The sequence below is a fragment of the Raphanus sativus genome, chromosome 4 (genome assembly GCF_000801105.2).
Source record: "Raphanus sativus cultivar WK10039 chromosome 4, ASM80110v3, whole genome shotgun sequence".
Lineage (NCBI taxonomy): Eukaryota > Viridiplantae > Streptophyta > Magnoliopsida > Brassicales > Brassicaceae > Raphanus > Raphanus sativus.
This window is the reverse complement of record NC_079514.1, coordinates 32426613-32450758: the sequence shown is the minus strand read 5'-3', so window position 1 is coordinate 32450758 and position 24146 is coordinate 32426613. Positions and strand designations below refer to the sequence as shown.

The window sequence follows — 24146 nt, the reverse complement described above, 5'->3', positions numbered from 1 at the left end:
CTGAAAAAATATTAAATATTTTGTCTTCCCCAATACCTTTCACTACGTTAGATCGTTTCGGGAGAAGAAGATAAGCTTTAAACGATTCCGATATATTTTCTTAATTAAAATATTCTACAGAATAATTCACCAAGAGATCTGAATCTGACGGCTTAGAGCCATCTTGCAAAGCATCCCCAACCGTCCAGATCGAAGCTGGGCCAGCGCTTCCTTTAGTTTCCCAAAACGGAAAAAATAATACAATCTGGACACTAGCTTGGCCCATATCCATTTCAATTGATTTGTACTATTCACAAATTTGTTTCTATATGGAAAAGGTAAATTTCTTCTCTCTCTCTTTTTTTTTGAACAACATCTCTCTCTCTCTCTCTCTCTCTCTCTCTCTCTCTCTCTCTCTTCTTTTGTATTTTGGCGTATTTTCTAATTTAAAAAAAAAATTTCTGTTTGAAAAAGTGAAGAGATTCATGGTGTAAATATAAAAATGAATTGAAAATGAAAAAATACTTACGTAAATAATGGGGAATACGAAAAGATTATTATAAAACGAAAAGAAAGTAATTGCGGAATATATTTTGTTTTTTTGGAATAATAAAATGCATACGTGGCGGTGATACCCTTAGGCCTTTGCAGATATAAACAGCGTCTGCCTCACGCCAAAGTAGAGAGTGTTAAGAGAGAGAGAGAGATCTGAACGGTTATTTGGTAGATTTGATCAGAATGTCTGGCGGCGAGGGAAACAACGGTGGAGGGAGACGCAAGGGGACGGTGAAGTGGTTCGACACCCAAAAGGGGTTCGGCTTCATCACACCCGACGATAACGGTGAGGATCTCTTCGTTCACCAGTCCTCCATCAGATCTGAGGGTTACCGCAGCCTCGCTCCCGAGGAATCCGTCGAGTTCGAGACCGAGGTCGACAGCAGCGGACGTACCAAGGCCATCGAAGTCTCCGGACCCGACGGCGCTCCCGTTCTTGGAAACAGCGGCGGTTCGTCCGGAGGTCGCGGTGGTGGATTCGGTGGTGGTGGAAGAGGAGGGGGACGCGGTGGTGGCGGTGGACGAGGATACGGTGGTGACGGTTACGGAGGTGGAGGAGGTTATGGTGGTGGCGGCGGTTACGGAGGAGGAGGTTACGGTGGTGGTGGCCGTGGAGGAGGCGGTGGTGATGGGGCTTGTTACAAGTGCGGAGAGCCAGGTCACATGGCGAGAGACTGTTCCCAAGGTGGTGGAGGATATGGAGGAGGAGGTTATGGTGGTGGTGGTGGACGTGGCGGAGGAGGAGGCGGAGGGAGCTGCTACAGTTGTGGAGAGTCTGGTCATTTTGCGAGGGACTGCACAAGCGGCGGTCGCTAAGTGAAAAGGTTATGAAGCGGCTTGTAGAAGGGTAAATCAGTCATCTCGCCGCCTGCTATCTCAAAATAATATTTATCTATCTATCTTCTGTCGTGATGTGTTAGGACTTTGTGGGTTATGATGGTACTTGTGATGTTTAAGAATCTGGTTTCATATTTGCATGTTTTATCGAACTCTTGCTCTTGCTAATTATTTCCCAGCGTTCCATAAATTTTTCCGGTTAAAAGTTTGGTCACGATTAAGTTGAAGTCTAAAAGTTGTGTGCTGCTAACGGATAAATGTTTTTTTATTCTGTCTAATGATTGTTTGATCTTGATGAAAGTTTTTGGGTAAAGATTTTCTTGTAAGATAAAATATAACAAGCAATACGAACCCAAAACACTGGTGGCCTTGCTACTGAGATCTAAACAAAGGAACATCTAAACAAAGGAACGCAAATCTCTGAAAATTTTGTGGTTCTGTGGGTAATGACAACTGTCGCTGATAGACTCTTCACGGTGTTTTTGTCCAAAAAAACTACTCTTCACGGTTATTAGTTGCTCTACCGATTGATTGTTGCTTGCGTAAGATTCAAAGGCCGTAGTGAGGTTAACGTTAGGTTGGCTGAACTGAACATAGGAGTCAAAGCCATCTTTGGCGGGGAGCACTGGTAACATATACTGAAGTATAACACCGTCTTGCTTGGTCCCAACTCAAATCCTTCACTCCTTATTTTATTATTATCTTTTCTGAGAAAAAGCATTCTATTAGAAGAACTTTAACAATATTAGATAGCCCAAAAAGACCCAAGAACAAATAAACTGTGATTGAAGAAGTGGATGATTAACGAAGAGACATGAGCAGAGTACAGTGATTATCCAAGAGTTTGATCGCCTTTGAGGAAAAGAGATGCACGCAAGTTGATTGAAGATGGAGGCTAGTAACTGTTTACTTGCCAAAAACCGTTATTTTATTATTATCATACCAGCACTGTTATTATTATCAAATCTCAAACTCATTCATTATTATGTAGAAGCAATGTATGGTGTATAAATCTTGGCATTGATTTAAACCATATCTGACACCAATGTATAATGCGTTGGGTTTTAGAACAGAAAGGCCAAAAAACACAAGAAAGAAGACAGTTTTGTTGTGTTTTGAATCCCCTTTAAGCTACAACATCACCAACGAATATATCTAACAAATATGATTATATTAGAAAACAAACAAAATAAGATCATTCAGTAATTAATGTACCTGGCCATGGAGGATGGATGCAATGGTGAGGTACCAAGCAGTGTCAGTGGTCATCCAATAAAAGACGAGACTAATTTTACACCAACGTAAATAAACTACTCTTATTTATCAATTATGTTCAAGTCTTCAAGACTCATGTAAACAATCTAGTAACATTTTATAATTTTATGATTTATAAATGAAAATTGTTCCACGACACCGTGGAGAATTTATAGATCTTAAAACTGTGATTAACTACAAACGGGAGAAAACAGACTATTTACTTATTACTAATGGGCTTTTAAATGGGCCAAAAGAAGTGCTTACCAAGCAAAGAGATTAGGCCGAAATGGCCCACAAGAGGAGGGTTTGAGAGATTAAACCCTAAATTGAAGACTTCTTTGTCCGTTTTCTTCTCTCGGTGATCTGGTGGTATCGATGGCGAGTCGGCTAAAGGAGATAGTGAAGAAGTACGGGAAAGTAGCGCTGGGGGTGCATTTCTCAGTCTCCGGAGTCTCGATAAGTGGATTCTACATAGCCATCAAGAACAACGTGGATGTGGAGTCGCTCCTGGACAAGTACCAAATCCCCTGGTTCTCGTCCGACGAGAAAGCTTCGGCGGAAGAAAAGAGCCGACAGCTGGCGAAATCAGCAGGGGGAGCCCTGGCTTTGGCGGTTCTGTGCAATAAGGCGCTGTTTCCGATAAGGGTGCCGATCACGATGGCGTTGACTCCTCCGATAGCTAGATTCCTCAGGCAGAGAAAGATCGTCGGTTGAATTAAACATTTTCATCATATGTTTCTTTTTTCTTTTTTTTTTGTTTGATGTGTGTGTTGAAAGAGAAATTTCGGAGATGTATTGATGCTTGTTAAATCCCAAAAAATAGTTTATGAAATGAGCATTCTCCATTAAACAACAGTAATAATATCGAAATCAAAAGATTTAAAAATGTTAGAACTCTCCCAAAGCTTTTTTTGTTTCTTGGTTTGATTCTCTTTCAGATGATCCAAATGAAAATGTACTTGTCGCCATCTCTCAGATGACTCCTATTGCATATGACATGCTAGCTACTGATGACGCAGAGCCTTAACCTACGCCGAAAGTTGTGAGCAACAACATTCCATCAATGGATATATACCCATCCAGGAGCACTCAAGCCAGAGTTTATAAGTACAATGATGGTCTTGACCTTCATTGACTCTTATGCCCAGGCCTTATATTGGCCACAAGCTTTGGTAAATCATTACTTTTCATCTTTTTTCTATTTAATCATTTCACCTCTACATGGATGTGGTCCCGTTTCTTGCTTTGAGTTCATAGTCTTGTCTCAGTCCTTGGTGTCTCTATGCTTTTATGGGTAGAACTTCTTTGACATTGGTATGTGTACGCGCTCTCTGTTTATATCTATTTTGTATAGAACACCCAAACTTAACTAAAACTAAACAACAACTCAGGAATCTCGTGTCCCATACATTTGACCTTCGTTATTTGATTCCTTGAAGTTTCTATTGTGCTTCCAAATCAAAGAGCTAAGTTTTTTAAAGATTTATACAGTACTATGATAATCTAAAAGCGAGACTATGAAGTTTGAGTATTCTCTCATCATTGGGATGATTGTAAAGTATGTCAACGGCTTCTTGGTTTGATCAAGTGTTCCTAGAGACAATGGAGGCACATGACATGAGTGATTGTCTGATTGATGGCTTCTGCTGTCAGTATCGGCTAAGTAATTTGTTTACACAAACGGAACCTTTGTGTACAGCTGTTCCCTTTGAACTCAGCATGGGCTCAGTGAAGAGAATATTACATTCTCGGTCATTTATCTCACTCAGCACACTTTTACAACACAACAGTGTAGATAAAATTCCAGTGATAATCCCGACTACTTACAAATCAACAAGAAACTTAACTAAATGACAAAAGTTAATCAAAAGTATGGATGCATGAATTGACAAATGTTACCTTTTTAATCAAAAGAACCAATATAGAAAAGTAAAGTATGTCAATTCCAACTACAGTGGCACAAAACTGATCTGGAAGCGTCAAGTAGACCAAGGGCCCAAGTGGTCTTCTTTGGTGAATGGTGATATTAAAATTTCGCAAGGTTGTATTTTTTTATTCGAGTATTTTCAATTTTGTATCTATAAGAAGTAAGAAGACTATTGAAAACCCTTTTTCAAAAAAAAAAAAAAAAGAAGTAAGAAGAATGATTTTGATCTGTCTGAAGAGAATGCTCTCCTAGGCAAGGACCTGATCATGTATGAGCAATTTGCAATGATTTGAGATGGGATTGCGCTTATTGGAGGATCCGATGACACGGAGGATGTGCCTCCCAAACTCTCCATAGTGGAGACACTGTTCCAAGTGAACCATGCAAGATACTCTGGCGATTGCACCACCTTCAGCAAAGAAAAATGCTTTGACCAGTTCATCGATGGTTGGCTTCGGACTATAGAAGCAGCGTCTGGGTGGTAATATTCGTATGAAGACAAATTACTTTTGGCAAGATTTGTAGCCACCCATATTGCCATGAACAATCAACTTAAATCTATTGTTTTGTGCTGTGATTAAGAGGCACAAATAAGGCATTTCATAGGATATTTATCATTGATTCCATGTTTAAATTAAGTGGCACCATGCAATATTTGATAGGTTTAAATTAGAACCAGGGCATCCACCAGATATACATCTTCGCAAGATTCTCATGTGAGACTGCATCGGAAATTAACCGGCGAGCTTGCCCTTCTACTGGTAGGGGAACACCACCAACAACCACCCCCCGAAGCCTGGCTTCAATGCTGCTTATGGCCCGCTGTTTTTGCCAGATCATATGGTTATCACGTTCAGTTACAAGACAAAAGGTATGAAGAGAAGTAACTGACATGTACGAGAAGCATCAGAGACTATTTATTATGCAAACCTGTGCATGTGGGTTCTGAACTTCTACACCGCTTGATTTGTGTGATTTTGTCCACTCCACAAGAGGATCGTGGATGAAGGTCTCCAGGATGCTCATCAGTGTCTCCCTATGTGTCCTCAACACTGTGAGAGTGATTTCACATACCCTCATGAAGATTCCCTCATATCCAGTGATGCCCAAACCATCGATCATGTTCTGTACATGGTCATTATTATTATTATAACAAAGAGGGAAAAAGTACCAATATAACAACACACACAAAACGATTTTGAAGAGCTTGCCTGAGTCAATCTGAATGGCACCAACTCAGGCTTCTCCAGTTGCAGACCTTTGTCAAATAAGCAACTGAAGTCTACATGAACACAGTCACCTGACGTAGAATCAAAGAGTATATTTTCTCCATGACGGTCACCAAGTCCAACAATGTGCCCAACCATGGACCAAACTGCTGTGGTGTGAGCATAAGCTACACGTGACCTAAACCAAGCAGCTGGCTCAGAAAACGTTGTCAAGAACCATTTATGGAAAAGTGGAGGGAACATAGGGAGGATCTTGGTCTTGAGCATCTCACACTCCTTTTTAACAGCACACTGATCATATATTCTTTTAATCTGAGGATTTGTTTTCTGCCGATCAAACCTCCCACAAGAAATGTATATATCTTGTAGAATATGGCGGAGTCCACGTGTATGTGCAACCCACTCCACCATACCACAGTCCTCAGTCAGCGGAACTACTGCAAATGTGCGGATGTATAGCTTCCTTCGCCTGCTTTCGGGATATTTGGATAGTAAGCGGTTTATCATCGCATTAAATTCCATCATCCGGGCATCTTTCCTGAGATCATCCTTGGGCTTGCAGAGGAATGGATACTCAATACCATCATTTCCCAGTAGGATAATCTAAATACACAAAATATAAAATCTATTGGGACTGATTCTCGAAGATAGAAATGTATTTATATTAGGAAACAAAGGGAAAAGCTTACCTTCTTTGGGCGCTGAAGGGATGAAAGTATCTCGGCTTCATCAGCTATACCAGATATAGTTGGCAGATCCGAACCAGAAAAGACACTGGCAGGGTGTCGTTCATTATTCTTCATATCGAATGCTGGTAGGGTGACTGTAAGAGATTGTTGAATTGGCATGATGATATCCAGCGGCATCATTCTTTTCAAGGCACTGAACTCGGTTGCTATATTAATAATCTTGGATTTTGGTTGTCCCCCATGGAAGCACAGTTTAATGAAATGATCAGTCAAGCTAGCAAACTGAATGAACATATTGTGCCCTCTGTCACTTTGGTTAAAACCTTTCCGCGCACCTTGTAGAATTTCTGCAGCTGCTTCCCTCCTAGCCGGAACAGTTGATTTTGAAACAGCGGCCATAATCCAGAGCCCTTGCTGAGGAAATCGGTGTAGAACAGAGATGATTATATTTTTAACCATTTGCACTGTTTCCCCATTCTGGTGACAGATTCTAGATACCAACTGAGGCAACACAGTTAACCATTGATAGGTTGGCAGATCCTTTAAGCAGCCCCTCATTAAACTCATTATCTGTGAGAATAACAAAATATATTGTTAACTTATGACATAGGAGAGTATTAATAAATAGATACCGAAGAGCTATAAGAAATAGAATACATAATCCGTACCTTCAGATTAGTATTTTTCATTTCCTTAATTCCTGCTGGACCACTCATCTGATAGACAGTACCAAAGTCAAACCATAGTGTTAACAATCTCGGAAGTGCTTGAAAGAGATTCTTGTGCCCACTGTGAAGTCCCTTAGCATAGAAATACATTCCCTTAAATAGATAATCCCACCCTGCTTTCTCAGTGCTTGAGTTCGACGAGACTGAACATTTTTTACTGCCAGCAGAGCTCAATACAATGCTCTCTTGTTGACACTTTCTTGCATCAACATATAGTTCATCATAATACTTAGCCAGGTGGAAATATCCCTTCTCCCAGGGCTGCAAGTCCTTCACTTGGGTGTAAAGATTTAAAACATCTTTCTTCTGTTTCTGCCCACTGGAGTGGATCCATTTGGAATACAGAAGAAACGTCTTGGCAACATCTTTTTTGTCACTAAAAGATTGTGTGTTGCGAACTGTTGGCTCTGGATTTGGGGGAGCCATCAATAAGCTATTGATAGAAGAAATTACAGTGGAGTCAACAACTCCCTCAGGCATATTCAGGAGAGATTGTTGTAGTTCTATAATGGCACTGTCCGAACGCCTAGTGATCCAAAGAAGTTTTGCCTTTTCCATGTGAACATTAGGTGCACCAGAAGCCTGAGCTTCCAAAATTGCCCTGTGAGCTGTCTCATAGTGTCCAGCCAAACGGCAAAGCTTTGCATATTGAAGCCAACAGTTCCCAACTTGAGCGCCAAGCCCAGAGGCACCAAAGACAAGCCTTCGGAAAGCTAAAAGGGGTTCCCTTGTCCACAATGATGATTGAGTAAACCTGAGCCGGTTCTCCCAGTTATCTACTACTTTTGAAAACACTGGATCACTTGTACTGAATGATTTCTCCAAATATGATTCCCCATTAAGAAGCGCCTGAAAGTCCTCTAGCTCTCTTAGCAAGTGAAGTTTGACAACAAAAGGATAAGCTCGTGTATAGGAGTCCATGCCTGCAGCAGCTAGAGGAGCAATGAGAGCTTGTTTGGAAATTGCTATTCTCTCAGCTACAGAGTATTGATCCTTCTTCATCATTGCTTCGAGAATCTTTGCAACATCTCTGTCAAAAGAGGCATTACTGTCTGAACTACTGAAGAGTAGACCTTCTTCATCTGCTCCACCAAGATACTCATCCATCAAGTCCCATTTTCCAAGTCTCCATGCAGCTTGCACACCTTGCGTACACCACGTTTTCTTGTACTCAGGTACTCTGGAAATTAGTCCGTCAACATGAGTGACCATTGTCTGGTGGTGGCACATGTTAAGTAAGCAATTAAGAACATCTGAGTGTCTTTGAACTGATGTTGGTTCCATCTGAAGGGCTTGTTCACATGCAGTAAAAACTTCTGCCCAGTTACCAGATTTCTTATCTATCAACAATTGGTCTTGCAAACTTAGTGATTTGCTTAAACTTGCAAAGCCAGAAAGACCATCAGGCTCGTCAAGGCAGCTGTATATTCCCATCAGAGAAGAAACATCCGCATTTTCAAAGAAGCCTGTCTTCTCAGCTGCCGGATTCAAGGAACCCGACTTTTCACGTACGTGGGATTCAAGGTACATTAACGACCTAGCATATGCTTGACACCTGAATGATGCCCTAGCAAGGGTCACCTTGGGAATAGCAAGCAAAAGCTCCAACACGTATTTACACTGTACAAGAAGTTGATCCTGTTCTGTTGTTGAAGCTGAAACCTGGTCTTTCGATTTGGATGCTACTTGTCTACCGCCTGATGACTGTATAGACAATGAGAGTGCTACTTCCTGATTCACATCATCAACCCATTGCCCAAGGTTGTCGAGAAGCGTGAAAACAGATTGAACACAAACTTCACTCTGACCAACACTAAAACTGTTTACCCCACTATTTTCTGATGCAGCAGCATCAAGAACAGAAAGGATCTCTTCTGAAATGCTAAGCCGTGCTGCCTCGGTCCCATGGCAAACAACATCCAAAACTAAATATGGTAAGAGATAAGTAGCTGTCTGCATATCGTGACGCACTATGCCCCGGCAAGCAGCAAATATGCTTACACGGGATCCATTTGCATGTGCTGTCAATTTCTTTATCCAGTAGGATAGCCATCTTCTGAATGACATAGAAGGCCGATAAACTGGTCCAGCTGATCCAGGGTCAGACACATTTGGAAGCTGAAACCTTGAAGTCAAGCAGGGAGCTATTAGTTCTTTAACATAGTTTGAGAACCGGCCCCATAGTTTTTGTCCCCTTTCATTCACTTCGCTGCTACGTCCAGACTTTATAGAACCAGATAAATTGATTTGCACAGGTTCCTGAGGCGTAAGAACAACAACATTCCCAGCTAACGATGGCTCACAACCAGCAATCTTTAGTAATTCCTGTATAGCAAGAGCAGCTGAGTCTTGTATGATTGTATCCTGTGCAGCTCTAAAAGCTCTTGCCAAATGTTTGTCGATGAGCTCAAAGATAAGATCATCATCTGAGCATTGGATTTTAAAACGGTTGCACGAAGCAACTCTCACTTTGGCGGGATCAACAGCACCAACAGCTCCAAGACAATCTGCACAGACTAACTTCAACCTCTGACCCACTGTAGTTCTTGATTCTTCTGAACATCCCTGTAGTAACGATGTGATCAAAGAGCTCAAGATCTCCATGTCTGACATAAGTTCACCGGAAATCAGTGCAGCAACATCTTCATTTCTATGATATAACAATTTGCTTAGCTCACATGCCACCATGTATCTAACATTCAGGTTCTCATGTTTCATACCATTTACAATCTCCCGTAACTGATCCTTCAGGCTCATTGATCCGCGTGCTTCTTGAATAGCATTGTTCAGTCCTGCTAAAGAAGGTATGCTAGGTAAAAGGGGGAACTCACAGATGTGCTGCTTTAGTATATCTCTATTCTTCAAAACAAGTTCTTCTAGAATTTTCACCACTTCGTCTAGACATACATGGGGAACTTCCTTCTCTCTTTCCAAGAAGGGTATAAGTGCCGCAAAAACCTGAGAAATCACATGTTTTATGCTAGATGGCGATACGGCAGCCAATTTTTTAGTGAAAAAATGCAAGACTAAGAGACCCTCGCTCTGAAGTGCATCTTTACCAATGGCATGCATAAGGAGAACCATAAGCTTCGGCACATATGTGCTGAGATAGTGACCCATCATCTCAATGAGCAGCTTAATACGCTTCAATGCTTGTTTTTGAAGGATAATATCATCTGCATGAAGCATTTTTCTGTCAATACTGTTAAGGAGTCCAACAAAATGGTTTTGTAAGAATCCTGGAAGATCTTCAGCATTTGTTAAGACTTTTGAGATTTTCTTTATTGCCTCAGGCAGTCTCTGTAGCCTGCATAAGGAATTTTTTTGAAATTAAACAGTATGTCATAAGAACAAACAAACACCAGTAAAAATAATGATTTAGTTTCCTCTCACGACTCTAAACAACCTCTACCTAGTTCAGTTAACATGTCAACGTTAATGAGCACATTTCCTTCACGATGTTCTACTTTTAAAAGCAAACATGTGGCACGCTTCCCCAATAAATATGAATGAACCGAAGAATTCTAACAAAAGAAAAGATTTAGAAATTTATTCATGCTACTTCCAACTACCAATTTCTGCTCAAAAAGTCAAAAGCTACACAAGTACATACCGTCTATCTGTCTCGGGTGTATCAGCAATGTCCACAAAGCACACGAGCTCATCTAAGAGTGCAGGTAATGCAGCAGAAAATATTTCTTTGTTGTCAGAACCAATGTGTGAATGATACAACTGCAAAACTGAGAGGAGATTCTTCTCTTCTTTTTGATTCAGAGCAAAAGCAAGAACTCTGGGTAGCAAATTTACTATTAGAGGTACCACATCTGTGTCTAATAACTTGGCCAGTTCGTTCAAGGTCTTTGATGCATGAGCATTGTCCTGCCAATATACCAAGAGCTTAGGAAGAACAACAGGGACCATTTTCCTCACTAGTTCTTCAGTTTCAACACCCAAAACAGCCTCTGCAAATTCTCTTACTACATTTGGACGGATGGCCAGCCTGGCAGATAGATTATCAAACAATTTCGTTTGAATATGTGCAGCTCTGGAAAGTAGCATCGCAAATCCCCCTTTCACATGGATGTAGCATGACCGATTTATTAACCTTGACGCATTTATTCGGACGATTAAGTTTGGATGATCAAGCTGATCAATCAGCAGGAAAAAAGAAAACAAGAAAAGCTCACTGGTAATATCAACAGCTACCATAACTTCAGCTGCCGTTTCCAAGAGGGTCTGAATGACAAGCAGATCCTTAGCTGTTGCTAGAGAATGCTCAATCAAATCAAAAAAATTCCTTTCGCAACTTTTTTCCGTAGCATCTTCATAAAGAAACAAACAGCTCACAATAGGTTGATGTACAAAGATACCAATCTGCGCACAGAATGCTTCCCTTATATCTGTATTTACATGAAGTAACAGATATTGAAGGCATCTTATCCACTGAGACCTTGTTCTGACCAGAATATCTGGGGTTGTGTGACCAAGAACTCTTTGTATTACTTCTACACAGGCTAGTTGAGTCTCTCCAGAAGACTCATCATATAGAAGGTTAAAATATAAGGATTGAAGATTAGAGTAATCACAATGATGACCCATTTCTAAATTCCCCATCTCCGGAGTCTCTATGATTCTGAAATGCTTCTCATCTTTGCTTTCGATAAGTTTATCACACCTTGAACACTGGAACCCTTGAAGTAGACAGTTCAGAGTCTCATCTTTCTTCATATCTTCATGTAGGAATAAATGGCATGCAGTTTTTTCTGGGCCAGTAGTACTTGATCCATATAGGCACGATAAGAAGCCAAGAGACTGAGGAATGGTTTTCTTAACCATCAAATGCTCTTCTTTCAACAAATGCCTACGAATGTAAGACAAAAGAACAGTTAAGTTACGTTTTAAAAGAACCCTGAGCAAAAAGAGCAATATGAACTTAGATTATAGTGTCATTTTTTCCAACTCATTTCAATAATTCTTTTAGTTGCCTTGCTAAATTTCTGTGGCTCGTCAATAAAAATGGTTCTGATTAGTAAAGTCATCAACTTACTCTAGCCTTTGGAATATATGAGGAAGGGCATCAAGACCAGTGAAAAGAACTTTAAGTGGCATGGACATAACAGCGACAGCTCGCACTTGTTCAGAATCATCTGAAAGAGCCATACTGAATATCTCAAAACCACTCCCGGATTGTATGCCAAGCTTCGTCCATATCCCCACAGATAAGCACTTAGCCTTTAGTAGAGAACTAGGCCTCTTAAATAGTAAAATGTGCGTCCAAGGAAGCTTCAGCAAGACTTGTATCGCATCCAAATCATTCTCTTTACTTGTATACTCATGTTGTAAATCCAAATCTGATGAAAGGAGAAAACATGAAGAAATGCTGGATCCAGAACTTGTATAAAGCAAAGGAAATATCAGACTTCATGGACAAGGAACGTTACCAAGCACGAGTAGCATATTGTATATTCCTTCCAAGTAAAGAGAGATATCGAAGATGATAGGATTGTTGTTCTCAACCTACATACGAATCTTTTTTCAAAAAACAAAAACTGAATTGAGAACTTTAATATAAGAAAAGGGACTGGGGAGTTTCTGGTTACCTGCTCAGCTATCCAGGGTATCCATGCATACATCTGGCGAAACAAGCGATAAGTCATTCTAGTCCAGGGACATAAACAAAATGCACTGGTGAGAATGCTAAGTGCCATTATCGAAATTTCAGGCCGTAATAGACTAGGTCCAGCAGGTGGAGGCTTTAAAGATTCTACAGCTGAAATAAGTATCCTATGCAGATTGGCAGCATCCTTTCCATCAGTCTCATCGATAATTTCAGAAGCAAAGAAAACCCCTTGTTGAGTATCAACACCAACTTTCTGGCGCTTCCTTTTGTGGATACTTCCATCCTTCATATGCCTTTTTTGCCCAGCATTAATACCCTGGACAGGTCTATCACTTGCTGCTGTTGTATGACTACCACATTTTGCTGTAACAAAATCAGGCCCAAGAACTACAAGAACTGCTTGAAAACATTCTACCAATTGAAAACAAGGTTCTGAAAGATGAAGCAACTCTAGAAGGCAATGTAGCCTCCAAACATGAGGAGGAGAAGATTTCACAATCCGAACATATGCACTGCACAGGGAAGCCTACATACATAGATACCCAGCATGATTTCCCAAAAAGTTGTTGAAAATGCAGCAGCAAAAAGAAAATAAAAAGAATTCATGAAGATTGAGACGTGTGTATGAGATCCAAATGTACCTTAAGCTCCTCACTCTTTGTTCTCTGTAATGCATGAGGGAAGACCAATACCATACTTTCTGCAGTTAGTTTGACAGTAACATCAGAACAACTGGAATACACTGTCGCAAGGCAACGTCCAAGGGTAGAATCATAAACCTCATTCCTGTATCACAAACCCATAATTTGAAGTCTTAAAATGAAGGTAGGTAGGTCATTTATCTGAAACTTCATAGGAAAAGAGTAACCAAAACAGTGGAAAAAGTAATATATTACAGGATTTTTCAAAATTAATTCACAATCATGGCAGAGTATTGACATGTTGGGGAACACACCTGTACACAGGAAGTCCTTCTTCATCTGGACTTAAAAGGAGGATGATTGACTGTATCAAACCCACATGAGGAAGGATGTTGAAACTAAGGATAGATCCAACGAGAGAAGCAAGTTCAAAGCATGCCTTCCATATCAAAACAGATGTCAGATTAGTATCCCCAAAAATCGTCAGATCTTGAAAGAAAACAAATGGACCAGTAACCAAATCACCAAAGCTAATGAGCAAATATCAACTCACCATCTGCACATCAGCACCACCAGAGCATACTAAAGAACAAGCAGCCTTTAAAAATGAAGTATGGATGAGACCCTCAACGTAGAGTGTCCCCTCAGATAGGCATTTACAGATGAGTTTAATAACACAAGTAGCAAACGGCTGCCACCGTTTGTCTCCCGATAAGCTCAACACAAGACCATCCCCCTCCGTTGGCTTATTAGCATCTGGCAGATCACAGAGACGACAGGAATCACCCCAACCTCCAGAAAAGGACATAGAGAAACACCTAAACGGAATATGAGATTCATCGGAATGAAGAAGTGGTTGCATATCTGGAGGACACATAGAAAAAGGCATGTTAATCCCTGACACACAGACGTATTATTATTAACATTCACAGAATGAGTCTTTGTACCTTGAATGGCTTGCAAGGCGTCCTGGAAGAAGATACGGTAGGCCTTCCTTGAGTTGGAACGCAGCAACATTAAGAGAGATCCAACAGTGTCAAGTATCACTACATGCCCAGGCCTGCAAATTGGTTAACAAGAAGAGAATTAAAACAGGGAGGGAGGGAACCAACGGGGAGGCCAATCAAAACTTACACAAATTCAGGTTCAGCAAAAAAAGGAATAATATGAGCAATCACAGGGAAGACAGCAGCAGGATCTCCGTGATAGAAAACTCCTGGAAGATTCCTCGCTGTATGACTAACAAGCTTCAGCACAGCTGTCACTTCCCTCCTGTTCCCTACCAAAACATCAATCATCCACATCTGAGGCTAAACCTAATTGAGAAATCATCAAGAGGGAATTAGGGATGACTGGTTGGTTTACCCAGAGAAGGGACGACGTATGCGTTCAGGAGATTAGGGATGACAGCCCGAAATCGAATCTCTAGAGCATCGTCTTCTCCGTAAGCGTGACCAAGGTTATTAGTCGACGATGCTGCGACTCGTTCGCGGAGTTCGTGAACCAAGCTCGAGAGATTGTTGTCGCTCGCCATTTCAGTGTCCCAGACGCTTCTTCTCCGCCTCTCTCTCTCCCCTCTTTCCCTTCCCTCCTAATTTTTAAAAAAGAAAATAAAAAATGAAATTAGGGCAGTGACTGGAAGATAATATGGGAGGGAAAACCAAGAAATATTGCAATACTTCATCGCTTTTTTTTTTTTTTTTTAACAAACAATACTTCATCGCTTTTTTTTTTTTGCCGTCAATGAGTTTTATATAAAAGAGAAGATGGGCCAAGCCCAGTTACATATTCAGGACTAAAACATCCAAAGCCCAACAACATGAACCCAACAAACACAAACGGGCCATACTACCCCTAGAGGCCCAATACTAGACCCACTACGAACCGGCGACATCCGCGAGAAAAGAGACAGAGGAGACCGGACACGTGTAGTCCGGACACGTGTAGTGATCGGGGCCGTTAGCTGGACACGTGCCTCTTCTGTCTCGACTCTATCGACACCTCCGGAGCTTTCAAACCGGAGCTTCCACGACACCTGAAACCGACCCTTCCGACTTAACAACGCCGGAGATTCACCAACCTAATCTCGTTCGTCGGAGATTCAAGACCGTCGAAACCTCCTTCCGAACTCATCCCCGTTCTTCATCAACTAGTCATCACGCCATTGGAAAACGATCTACACTCGAGATCTCCTTGGCCTTTGAATCACTTCACACCCTTGACACGCGCATAGAGAACCACTCGGATCTTTTAATCTCAGCTGGAAGCTCACGAGACCTCATCCATCGAGACCAAACCACCTTAAACACCATCGCTTCAAACTTAAAACAAAAAAACAAAGCTAGAAACCTAAACCCAAAAGGATAACCGGGTTACTAAACGGCAGTCCGGAGCTTTGGTAGCCTCCGTACTCCGTGACCAAAAGTCGGCAACGGCAAGTCTGACGGAGACTCCCATCCCGAAAGCTAGGGTCGGCGACGGCGGATCTACGGTAGCCTCCACCTCCCGGAAAAAACAGACTTCACAAACAAACCACTCCCACATCCGTGCCTCCATACGACCGCGTCTTCACTCCACAACACCGAGCCACCGCTTGGGATAGAGGCGTAGGCAGAGCATCGACAAGGCGGTCGTTGGCAGGACGATGGAAAGGGAGCTTGAAGGCACAAGAACAGACAATCAAATCAGGTTCCGGAGCCGATACGGACGTTCACGCGCCGGCCGCGCACCGGAATCGATCTAGATCTAAACTTCTCTCTCTTCTCTCTTCTCTCTCTAGTGCTAGTCACTTCTCTCTCGTTACTTCATCGCTTTAAGTGTTGAAATCCATTCACTTCAATGAAAAAAATGATTAAAATTTTTTCATTAGAGAGAAAATATCTGAGATTTAGTGTTAAGGGTAGAGTTTTTGAAGGTAAAGTTTAAAAGTTTTAATAAATAAATATATATTTCGGAACCAGAGGAGTGGCCAGCGTTCGCAAGTTATCTGGAGGATATCAAGAGTTTACAAAGTAGTTTCCATAGCTCACAGCTCATTCATGTACCAAGGACGGCAAATTCAAGGGCGGATCGTCTAGCACGCAGTGCCAGACAACAATCGTCTTTTGTTGTTCACATTGATGCAGAGCTACCAGTTTGGTGTACAGAGTCTATATGAGTCTGTATGTTTGATGACAAAAAAAAAAATATATATTTAAAATTTTGCAAATAGTTTCAAAAATATTTTTTGAATTTCAAACACAAAATTTGAAAACAAACTTCAATTCTTTTTTTTTTAAATCTGCATTGAAAATATATAACTCAAAACTATAAAAAAATATATATGTTTATATTTATAACAAAGAGTAAAATTGTCTTTTGACTCTTTAATAAATATATTTTGGGTATTTTCTTTTTTTGGGCTCTTTTGGTGACAAAAAACTTAAAATAGACTATTTGAGAAAATTGTCATAATAAGTATTTTAAGTTTTTTGCATATGAATTAAAAATTGTTAAATTTTCTGTTTTGCCTCTATACAATTTTGTTTGGATTTATTAATTAATGAATTAAAAATATAGGTAAAGTTTGGAGAATTTTTTTAATATATGCATTTGAAATGCGAAATAATACTTATAATAAAACAAAAGTTAAAACGAAATCTTATATGAAATAAAGATAATATGACAAACAAACACTTGATGATTTCGAATAGTAACATACGAAACAAATGCAGTGCAATTTTAATATTCAAAAAATGTATATATATATATATATACTATTAATTGCAATGTAGTTCGGTTCAGAAAGTTACCATTTGGAACCAATAATTCAGTATTTAATCAATTTTTCTATAGTAAGAAAATATTTTTTTCTATAGTAAATATATATTATAGGTACTAAGTACCTGTCTGTGATTTCAAAAAATATAAATATTTATAAATACATGTATATTCTTAAGATTATGGATAATTTTTTTTGTTATACAGTATATTTAAGAAAATAAAATTTATATATTAAATCATCTTTTGGTCTTGTCAAGTATTTGAGATATGTATATTTCTTCGGGCTGCATTGAAACAAACAGTTCATACTTGGTGAATATAATCGAGAACGAGAAAATGGCTTTTTGACATCAATTATTCACGCTTCAGCGTTCAGATCTATAATTTTAATTAATTTTTAGTTTAAGTCTATTTAGCACTTATCTTTTATTTGGGTATAAAAAGGTACGGTACGAATAGGAGGTGTCGAAAATGACCCTTTTCCCAATCGAGAACCTAGCTAATTGGCTGAGTTTACATTGGAGTTAACTTGGTAAAACACAAAAATTAATTGGAGCTACATAATAACATGAGGTTTTGTCTCAAAAAGATATTGTTCAGCCATATAGCTAAAGATAGAGAAGATTTTGACAACAGATCATCTGATCATGAATATTGTTAAAGTAAGTCTAGAAAGAGTTTATTTTGTTTCATTTATGTTCTATTTAATGTTGCTAAGAATACTATTCTAAGATTTTGCATTTGGACTGTTGCCATAATCTACTGTTAGGCAGTTTTGCAAAGCCTTCCTCATGAAAAGAAACTCCAAGTAAAAAAGAATGATCCAATTTATAAAAATCTCCTTAAGATTAACTTCATAAGTTTTGCCTTGACACCCTTTTTTAACATAATGCACAAAGACATCAATGTCTAGGACGGTCTAAAGTACATACATATGGGTGGATTGATTCTTAAGATGGAAAGAATTGCAGACGGTATTGTCCATATTCCATCACCACATATCAGTCCGGAAGCTACTGCACCCGAGTAATCATCTGCGTCTTTCTTATCTACCCATTCCCATATGAACAAAACCAAGGTCCCAACAAACATGTCTATGGCAAAGTACGCTCCTATATAGAATGGAACAGCCATAGCCATAGGAAGTGGTATAAACTTAGAGATACTAGGTGGTGTGATGTCTCTGGCAAGATTCACAACGAGAGCAGCAACGAAGAATCCACAACAAAGAGCCAAACAGTGTTTAGGCAGTTTGGCAAATCCTTCTATCCCGAGAATAGCCATTTCCCGGTAGATAACAGCGTAAGGAGCTTTGTAAAGACCATCAGGATCTCCGACCTCAAAAGCAGTCCAAAACATCCAAAACGTGAGAGGAGCGATCACGCAGCCCATGGCTGTACCCAGAAGCTGAGTTACAAACATGGATTTTGCAGATGATAACGTGAGGTAACCTGTTTTAAAGTCTTGCATGAGATCTGCTGCGGTTGACACGATCGCCATCATAACACCACATGCTGATAAACCGGCAATGACACCACCACTGTTGTTTCCTACGATCGAAGCTATGGTGAAAAGACCAATCTTCCCGTAGGTCGAAGGCAGGCTCATATCCGTGAGGCCTGCTCCATAAGAGTTGCAAAAGGCGAGACCAGGTGCAACCAAGTATGAACAGAGGACAAAGTACCATTTCAATGGTGGGAATATCAGTGGGATGGTCGCGGTCGAAATGGCTGCTAGACACACATAACCAGCAACCGCGAAACCGAGTGGTATATGGTCCTTGAGAAACACTTCATCTCTTTTCTTCTTCTCCAGCAGTGATTCTGAGGGCTCACTACTCTCATCTGAATCAAGAAACTCTGTTTGAGAAAGACTATTACTTTAAAAAATGCGATAGATGAGTCAGAATCATATGTCCTTTCACACCTAAAATGTCGGTAGAGACAGGTAGATGTTGTTTGTTGCAGAGTCCCTTGGTAGTGACAATAGTGATCTTGATAAGGTTGTAGAGACCGTCACCAAGGATGATAGCAATGGCGATAAATACCTATAAATGTGGTAAATGACATGGAAAAAAAGCATGGGTAATTAATGAAAGTACACATATGAAACTTATTATTATCCTACCTTATATCCGTAGAGACCTTTGAAATCGTTGGCCTCAAGGTCAGATGGATACCAGTCTCCAGCATGGTGTGATATGAACGGCCAGAGAAAACCCCAGGAAATGATAGCGCCCAGAAGAACTGAGCAGTTCACTATATGGGGACATATCAGACCACATCCAATAAAAGTAGGATTGAAATCAAAGTAAAACCTGCAGTCATGATAACTCAGTTACAATTTGGTCCAACACATTTTTTTTGACAAAAAAATTTGGTCCCACACATGCTAACCTTGTGTAGTGTTAATAGAAAACTTACGTGTTCTTGAATAGCGTTAAACCAAGTGTGGGAAAGTTATCAAACCCACATGCATCTCCAATACCACTAAAGAACCACTTGAAGCAACTCCAAACAAAGCTAAGGCTGAGATACTTCCCAAGACATTTAACTTGGTTTCTGAAGTAAAACAATAAACATTAGTGATACTCAAGAGAAAAAAAAAAGAAAAAAAACAGGTAGTGATATTGAAGATGATGTATCTGAAAATTACTCAGCAAGCTTGGCTCCGGAGTAGTCGTGAAAACTGTTAATGAGCATGGCTGTAGCGGTTCCACTGGGATACGTAAGCTTGTAGTCCCAAATCATCACCTGAGATAACACTTATGAATAAGGATCAAGAAACCACAAGAAAGCTCTTCTCTTGATTAGTGAGACGAGACCTTGCGAAGTGGAACGAGACTAAAGAGACCGAGGAAGCTGACGGCAAATAAGAAAACAATCATCCACCATAATCCAGGATTTATAACATCTTCAGGATTGTTTCCCGGACGATCAGCACCAATGAGCTTGTATGTCCTCTCATCCATAGCAATCAAATACGAACCAAATCCTCCTTGAAACACAGTTAAGAGTTAGCAACTCTATCAGAGGACCAATCAATATAATCCTTATATCGCATAGTATATCAAATTTGGAAGCTTATTATAAAAATCACATACAAATAATCAAAAGGTATCCACAAGATCAGCATTTGAATAGCTAATAGTCATAATGAGTACAGAAGACCTTGTTCATCAGCACAGAGCAAGCTAGATATAATTAACATGTAAAATCATAAGAAGCTAACAAACATTAGACAACAAGATAAGGATATATCTTAGAACAAGGCTAGGTGTGAAAGGAGATATTAAACTTTCATTTACCGCTATAAGCAAGGCCGTAGCAAGCGACAACGCAAGTCTGAATAACGGTGTTCTCTTGCTTGGTGAAGGGTTTAACTGAAAACCCTAGTTTGGACAAGAAACCAGTCCATGACTTGACAGAGAAGAAACCGAGAAGACCAGCAGCGACATTTAGCGAAGGAACGATTCCGACAGTGAGATTAAGCTTATGGGTAATGATGCAGAACAAGATCCCTAACAAGGCGCTAGCGACTAAGCCTCGGGTCGTGATCTGATCCTTCCAGTGAGGAACATCATCCCTTGCGGTTTTTTCAGGGTACAACAATGTCTCTGAGATCTCCGTTGACCTTAGAATCTCCTTCTCCATTACTTCCTTTCCCCCTCCCCAGAACTTTGCAGCTTAGGTTGAGAATCTCCAGCGGAGATCACTTCAGAATGTTTCTGCAATTGCTCAGACAGATTTTCCAGTAGATTTGTGGTGCTTGACGTCGAATTGTTGATATTTGCTTACATGTTAATATGTGAATTCTAAAAAAATTGTTATGATTTAATTGGTCGATGATTTTTAGTTTTTATTTATTTTAATTATATCTAAAAGAAAAAAAAAATCTATAACCAATTAATATCACTAGCCAAATAATCTACATAATATTATAAATAATGATTTATGATAACTAATTTTGAAATTATATATAGAAAAAGTATTAATGCTGATCAATTTTTATATTTATAAAATACATAAAATAATAAATGACAAACAATTTATATAAATCAATATAATGATTTTATATTCTTATTTAAAACTATTATATTTGTATATAAATTATTATAATAACTATCAATATCCAAAAGATCTAAATATATTTTTAGTCTTATCAAAGACATAACTTTAGCTACAAATTATTTAAAATAAAAAATTTAAACTATATACCTCCAAAACTTAAGTAATTTTATTAAAAACTGAATTATGAATATTATATATAACATTTTACAAATTTTAAATATAAAATATGATATTTAAAATAGTCATATATGATTTTTCTAAAACATTTTTTCTTAGAAAAATATTAACAGAAAACACATATTCATTTTTTTATAATAAAAACATATTTTAATTTAAAAATTTATAATAAATATATTGTTACAAAACATTCAAACCAGCAAAATTGCCGGTATCTACCTAGTAGTATTACATTAGTTTAAAGTCCATGATCATATATTCACAAATAAAGTGAGCTGTCAACGAGGACAGGACAGTGATTACACAGCACGACACATCTACTAAACGTTACTTATAATATTGTCACACACTTCTTCACCATCTCTCTTTCATCACTTCTTGCAGATTCTCATCTTTATAATTCAGCACCTCCTGCAAAATGTTTGTTATGTGTTCACGCATCCCGTTAGTGTAAGCCATGCGCTGATAGATCGATTCTGACTCCTCTACTTTCTCATTCATGTGTCAGTCCCATGACTTGTAGGCCACCAATCAATCCCTTAGCTTGTGAATAATTTTTCAGACATTATGCAAAAAGCATACCATTGCTGTTCTGCCAATCTCCTCCTGGATTCATCCAGTGCGATCCTATCAGACATCCACCTGACTCTTCTTCTTTTTCCATTTACAATCCGACTTTGGCCAGCTCTTTCCAACATCACCCAACCCGAAAAGCTCGACTGAACGGTATAAACCAGACAGTTCTCGGACCATTCTTGCGAAGATTGAACAGATCTTTTTTTAATTAAGTTTTATAGTAACCTTGAGAAAAGTTTTGTCATCTATTTTTAATGGCATGAAATAAAGGTCCGAGAACACGAAAGCAAAACAGAACATAGTAAAGCTTTAAAAGAACAAAGCAAGGACATAAAATCGAAACCTAAATCAAATAGAGTTTTAACTTCGGCACCACAAGCGATTCAAGCTTTAACGGTGGAGAACCAATCTCAGATGATCATGAAAAGTATTCCGAGTTAGGTGACTTAACTATGGTCTTTCACTGATTCATTCTAAAGCATGTAACTGTTTTCAGAGTTGTTATACAGTAAAAATCTCTCTTTCTCTCTCTCCCTCTCTCGTTTGAAAATATGATTATTAGAAGGAAAAAAAAGTGTCTGATCTTTAGACTCTTGGTGTGTGTGTGGATGTTACTGCCTAGGTGGAGGAGGCATCTGAGATTTAGCAAAACTGATCCATGTAGCAATTCCAGCGGCTAAGATGACCCATCCCAGCAAATCATACTTGAGATCACTGTTCTTTTTCTTCGCAGTCTGCAGCGAGAAGAAAAAACACAAAAAAAAAACGTTAGTTAGATTTCATCAAAACCCCCTCCCCCCCAATTTGCATTTTTGAGTAAAAAAGAAAGGACCTTGGAAGTTGAGGCAGTGGATGATGGTCCAGCGACACCGCCTAGCGCTTGTGGGCCTGAACCATGGCTATGTGCCGCTTTATGCAGCTCTGGAGCCTGCAAGCGCGTTGGTCAAAAGAACAAAAACTAATGAGAGTCCAAACCACTAGCAAACTCCCTATTACTAGAGGAACATCAACTTATATTATATTTGTATAAAGTAGTCGGCTCACCTTAGAAGTCATCTCCAAAGATTTGCGGTAGAGTTCGTTCTCCGGTTCCTGCAAACAAATAAAACAATACATATTCTCACATTACAGAACACCACACGAAATAAAGACGATGATAAATATATAGTTGTATTATTATTATTATTACCTCGTCGAGAGCTTGTTCAAAGTAGTGAGAAGCTTTCTGAAAGTGATCCGTAGCGACGATTTCATCAGGAATCATAAAGCCGTATGAAGTGTGAGCATTCCCGATGAACCAAAGCGCACTGGGCTTCTTTGGATCGATTAACAAGGCCTCTTCCAGCTTCGATATGGCATCTACACAAACCAAACCAATCGAATTTTATCATTAAAAAAAAACAGCACTAATTAATTATCAACAGCTAATAATGAATCTCTCACCTAGAAGCATTTGCTTTGAGGCTGCGGGGTTCTGGAACTGGGACAGTTCTAATAAAGCCCCTCCCCATCTCAACAAGTTCTGCAGAAATTCAAAAAAGAAAAAAGAAAAGAAAGGTGGAAACATTTATCGATTTGGTTTAGAACCAATCAAAAACGAATCTAAAAAGAGTTGAGAGAATTACGAACATCGGCATCTAAAGGGTTTTTGATGTAAGTAGCTTCTGCTGCTTTACGAGCATGTTCGAAGAACATAAATCTCTCGATATCTTCCTGCATATCCATTGTTTCGTCTTGAGCTTCCCCAAGAACAACCGACCAAGGTAACAAAATTGCTTAGAGGATCGTTTTCTTTAGGGTTTATTTATTTATGGGGAAATTGTTAATGACAATTTAGGCCCTGCAGAAAACCAATATTAGTTTTCATACTGTTTGAAATTTTCAGTAACTCAATATGCCTCTATTAAATTTTTATCTTTTTGTGCAACATGCCTCTATTAATTTATATAGAAATTTTAACCGTTTTAGTTTATATTCACAAAATTAATTTTTAAGGAATAAAATTACCAAATTTTTTTATTGAATTATAAATATATATTTATACATTGCGATTAACTAGGCTTATAATTTAGAGTTAACTGGTGACGATTTGGAAGTGA

General features: G+C 39.2%; 5 protein-coding genes across 5 annotated transcripts; 2 read left to right on the top strand and 3 right to left on the bottom strand.

The window, feature by feature from the left end:
• The first annotated feature begins 633 nt into the window (after positions 1-633).
• On the top strand, positions 634-1542 carry LOC108849387 (cold shock domain-containing protein 4). Its single transcript, XM_018622936.2, has one exon. It carries the CDS (start codon positions 718-720, stop codon positions 1348-1350), a length of 633 nt encoding a protein of 210 aa, XP_018478438.1. The 5' UTR covers positions 634-717; the 3' UTR covers positions 1351-1542.
• An 866-nt stretch (positions 1543-2408) lies between these two features.
• Positions 2409-3460, top strand: LOC108851663 (uncharacterized). The gene has a single exon (XM_018625122.2). The coding sequence runs from the start codon at positions 3004-3006 to the stop codon at positions 3340-3342; it is 339 nt and encodes a 112-aa protein (XP_018480624.1). The 5' UTR covers positions 2409-3003; the 3' UTR covers positions 3343-3460.
• Positions 3461-5092: 1632 nt separating this feature from the next.
• Positions 5093-15079, bottom strand: LOC108855088 (serine/threonine-protein kinase ATR). The gene is made up of 15 exons (XM_018628797.2): positions 14828-15079; positions 14597-14741; positions 14410-14522; positions 14016-14326; positions 13777-13901; positions 13463-13607; positions 12802-13347; positions 12643-12718; positions 12249-12552; positions 10815-12062; positions 7142-10508; positions 6474-7043; positions 5767-6387; positions 5486-5680; positions 5093-5377 (listed from the first exon to the last, which is right to left on the bottom strand). Exons 1-15 carry the CDS (start codon positions 14994-14996, stop codon positions 5225-5227), a joined length of 8088 nt encoding a protein of 2695 aa, XP_018484299.2. The 5' UTR covers positions 14997-15079; the 3' UTR covers positions 5093-5224.
• A 2972-nt stretch (positions 15080-18051) lies between these two features.
• On the bottom strand, positions 18052-21011 carry LOC108849315 (probable metal-nicotianamine transporter YSL4). Its single transcript, XM_018622862.2, has 7 exons — positions 20532-21011; positions 20049-20221; positions 19880-19977; positions 19648-19785; positions 19352-19541; positions 19151-19271; positions 18052-19068 (listed from the first exon to the last, which is right to left on the bottom strand). The coding sequence occupies exons 1-7, from the start codon at positions 20875-20877 to the stop codon at positions 18134-18136; spliced, it is 2001 nt and encodes a 666-aa protein (XP_018478364.2). The 5' UTR covers positions 20878-21011; the 3' UTR covers positions 18052-18133.
• Positions 21012-22589: 1578 nt separating this feature from the next.
• Positions 22590-23845, bottom strand: LOC108851871 (mitochondrial import receptor subunit TOM20-like). Its single transcript, XM_018625345.2, has 6 exons — positions 23677-23845; positions 23491-23569; positions 23237-23406; positions 23092-23139; positions 22880-22975; positions 22590-22781 (listed from the first exon to the last, which is right to left on the bottom strand). The coding sequence occupies exons 1-6, from the start codon at positions 23770-23772 to the stop codon at positions 22659-22661; spliced, it is 612 nt and encodes a 203-aa protein (XP_018480847.1). The 5' UTR covers positions 23773-23845; the 3' UTR covers positions 22590-22658.
• Positions 23846-24146: the final 301 nt, after the last annotated feature.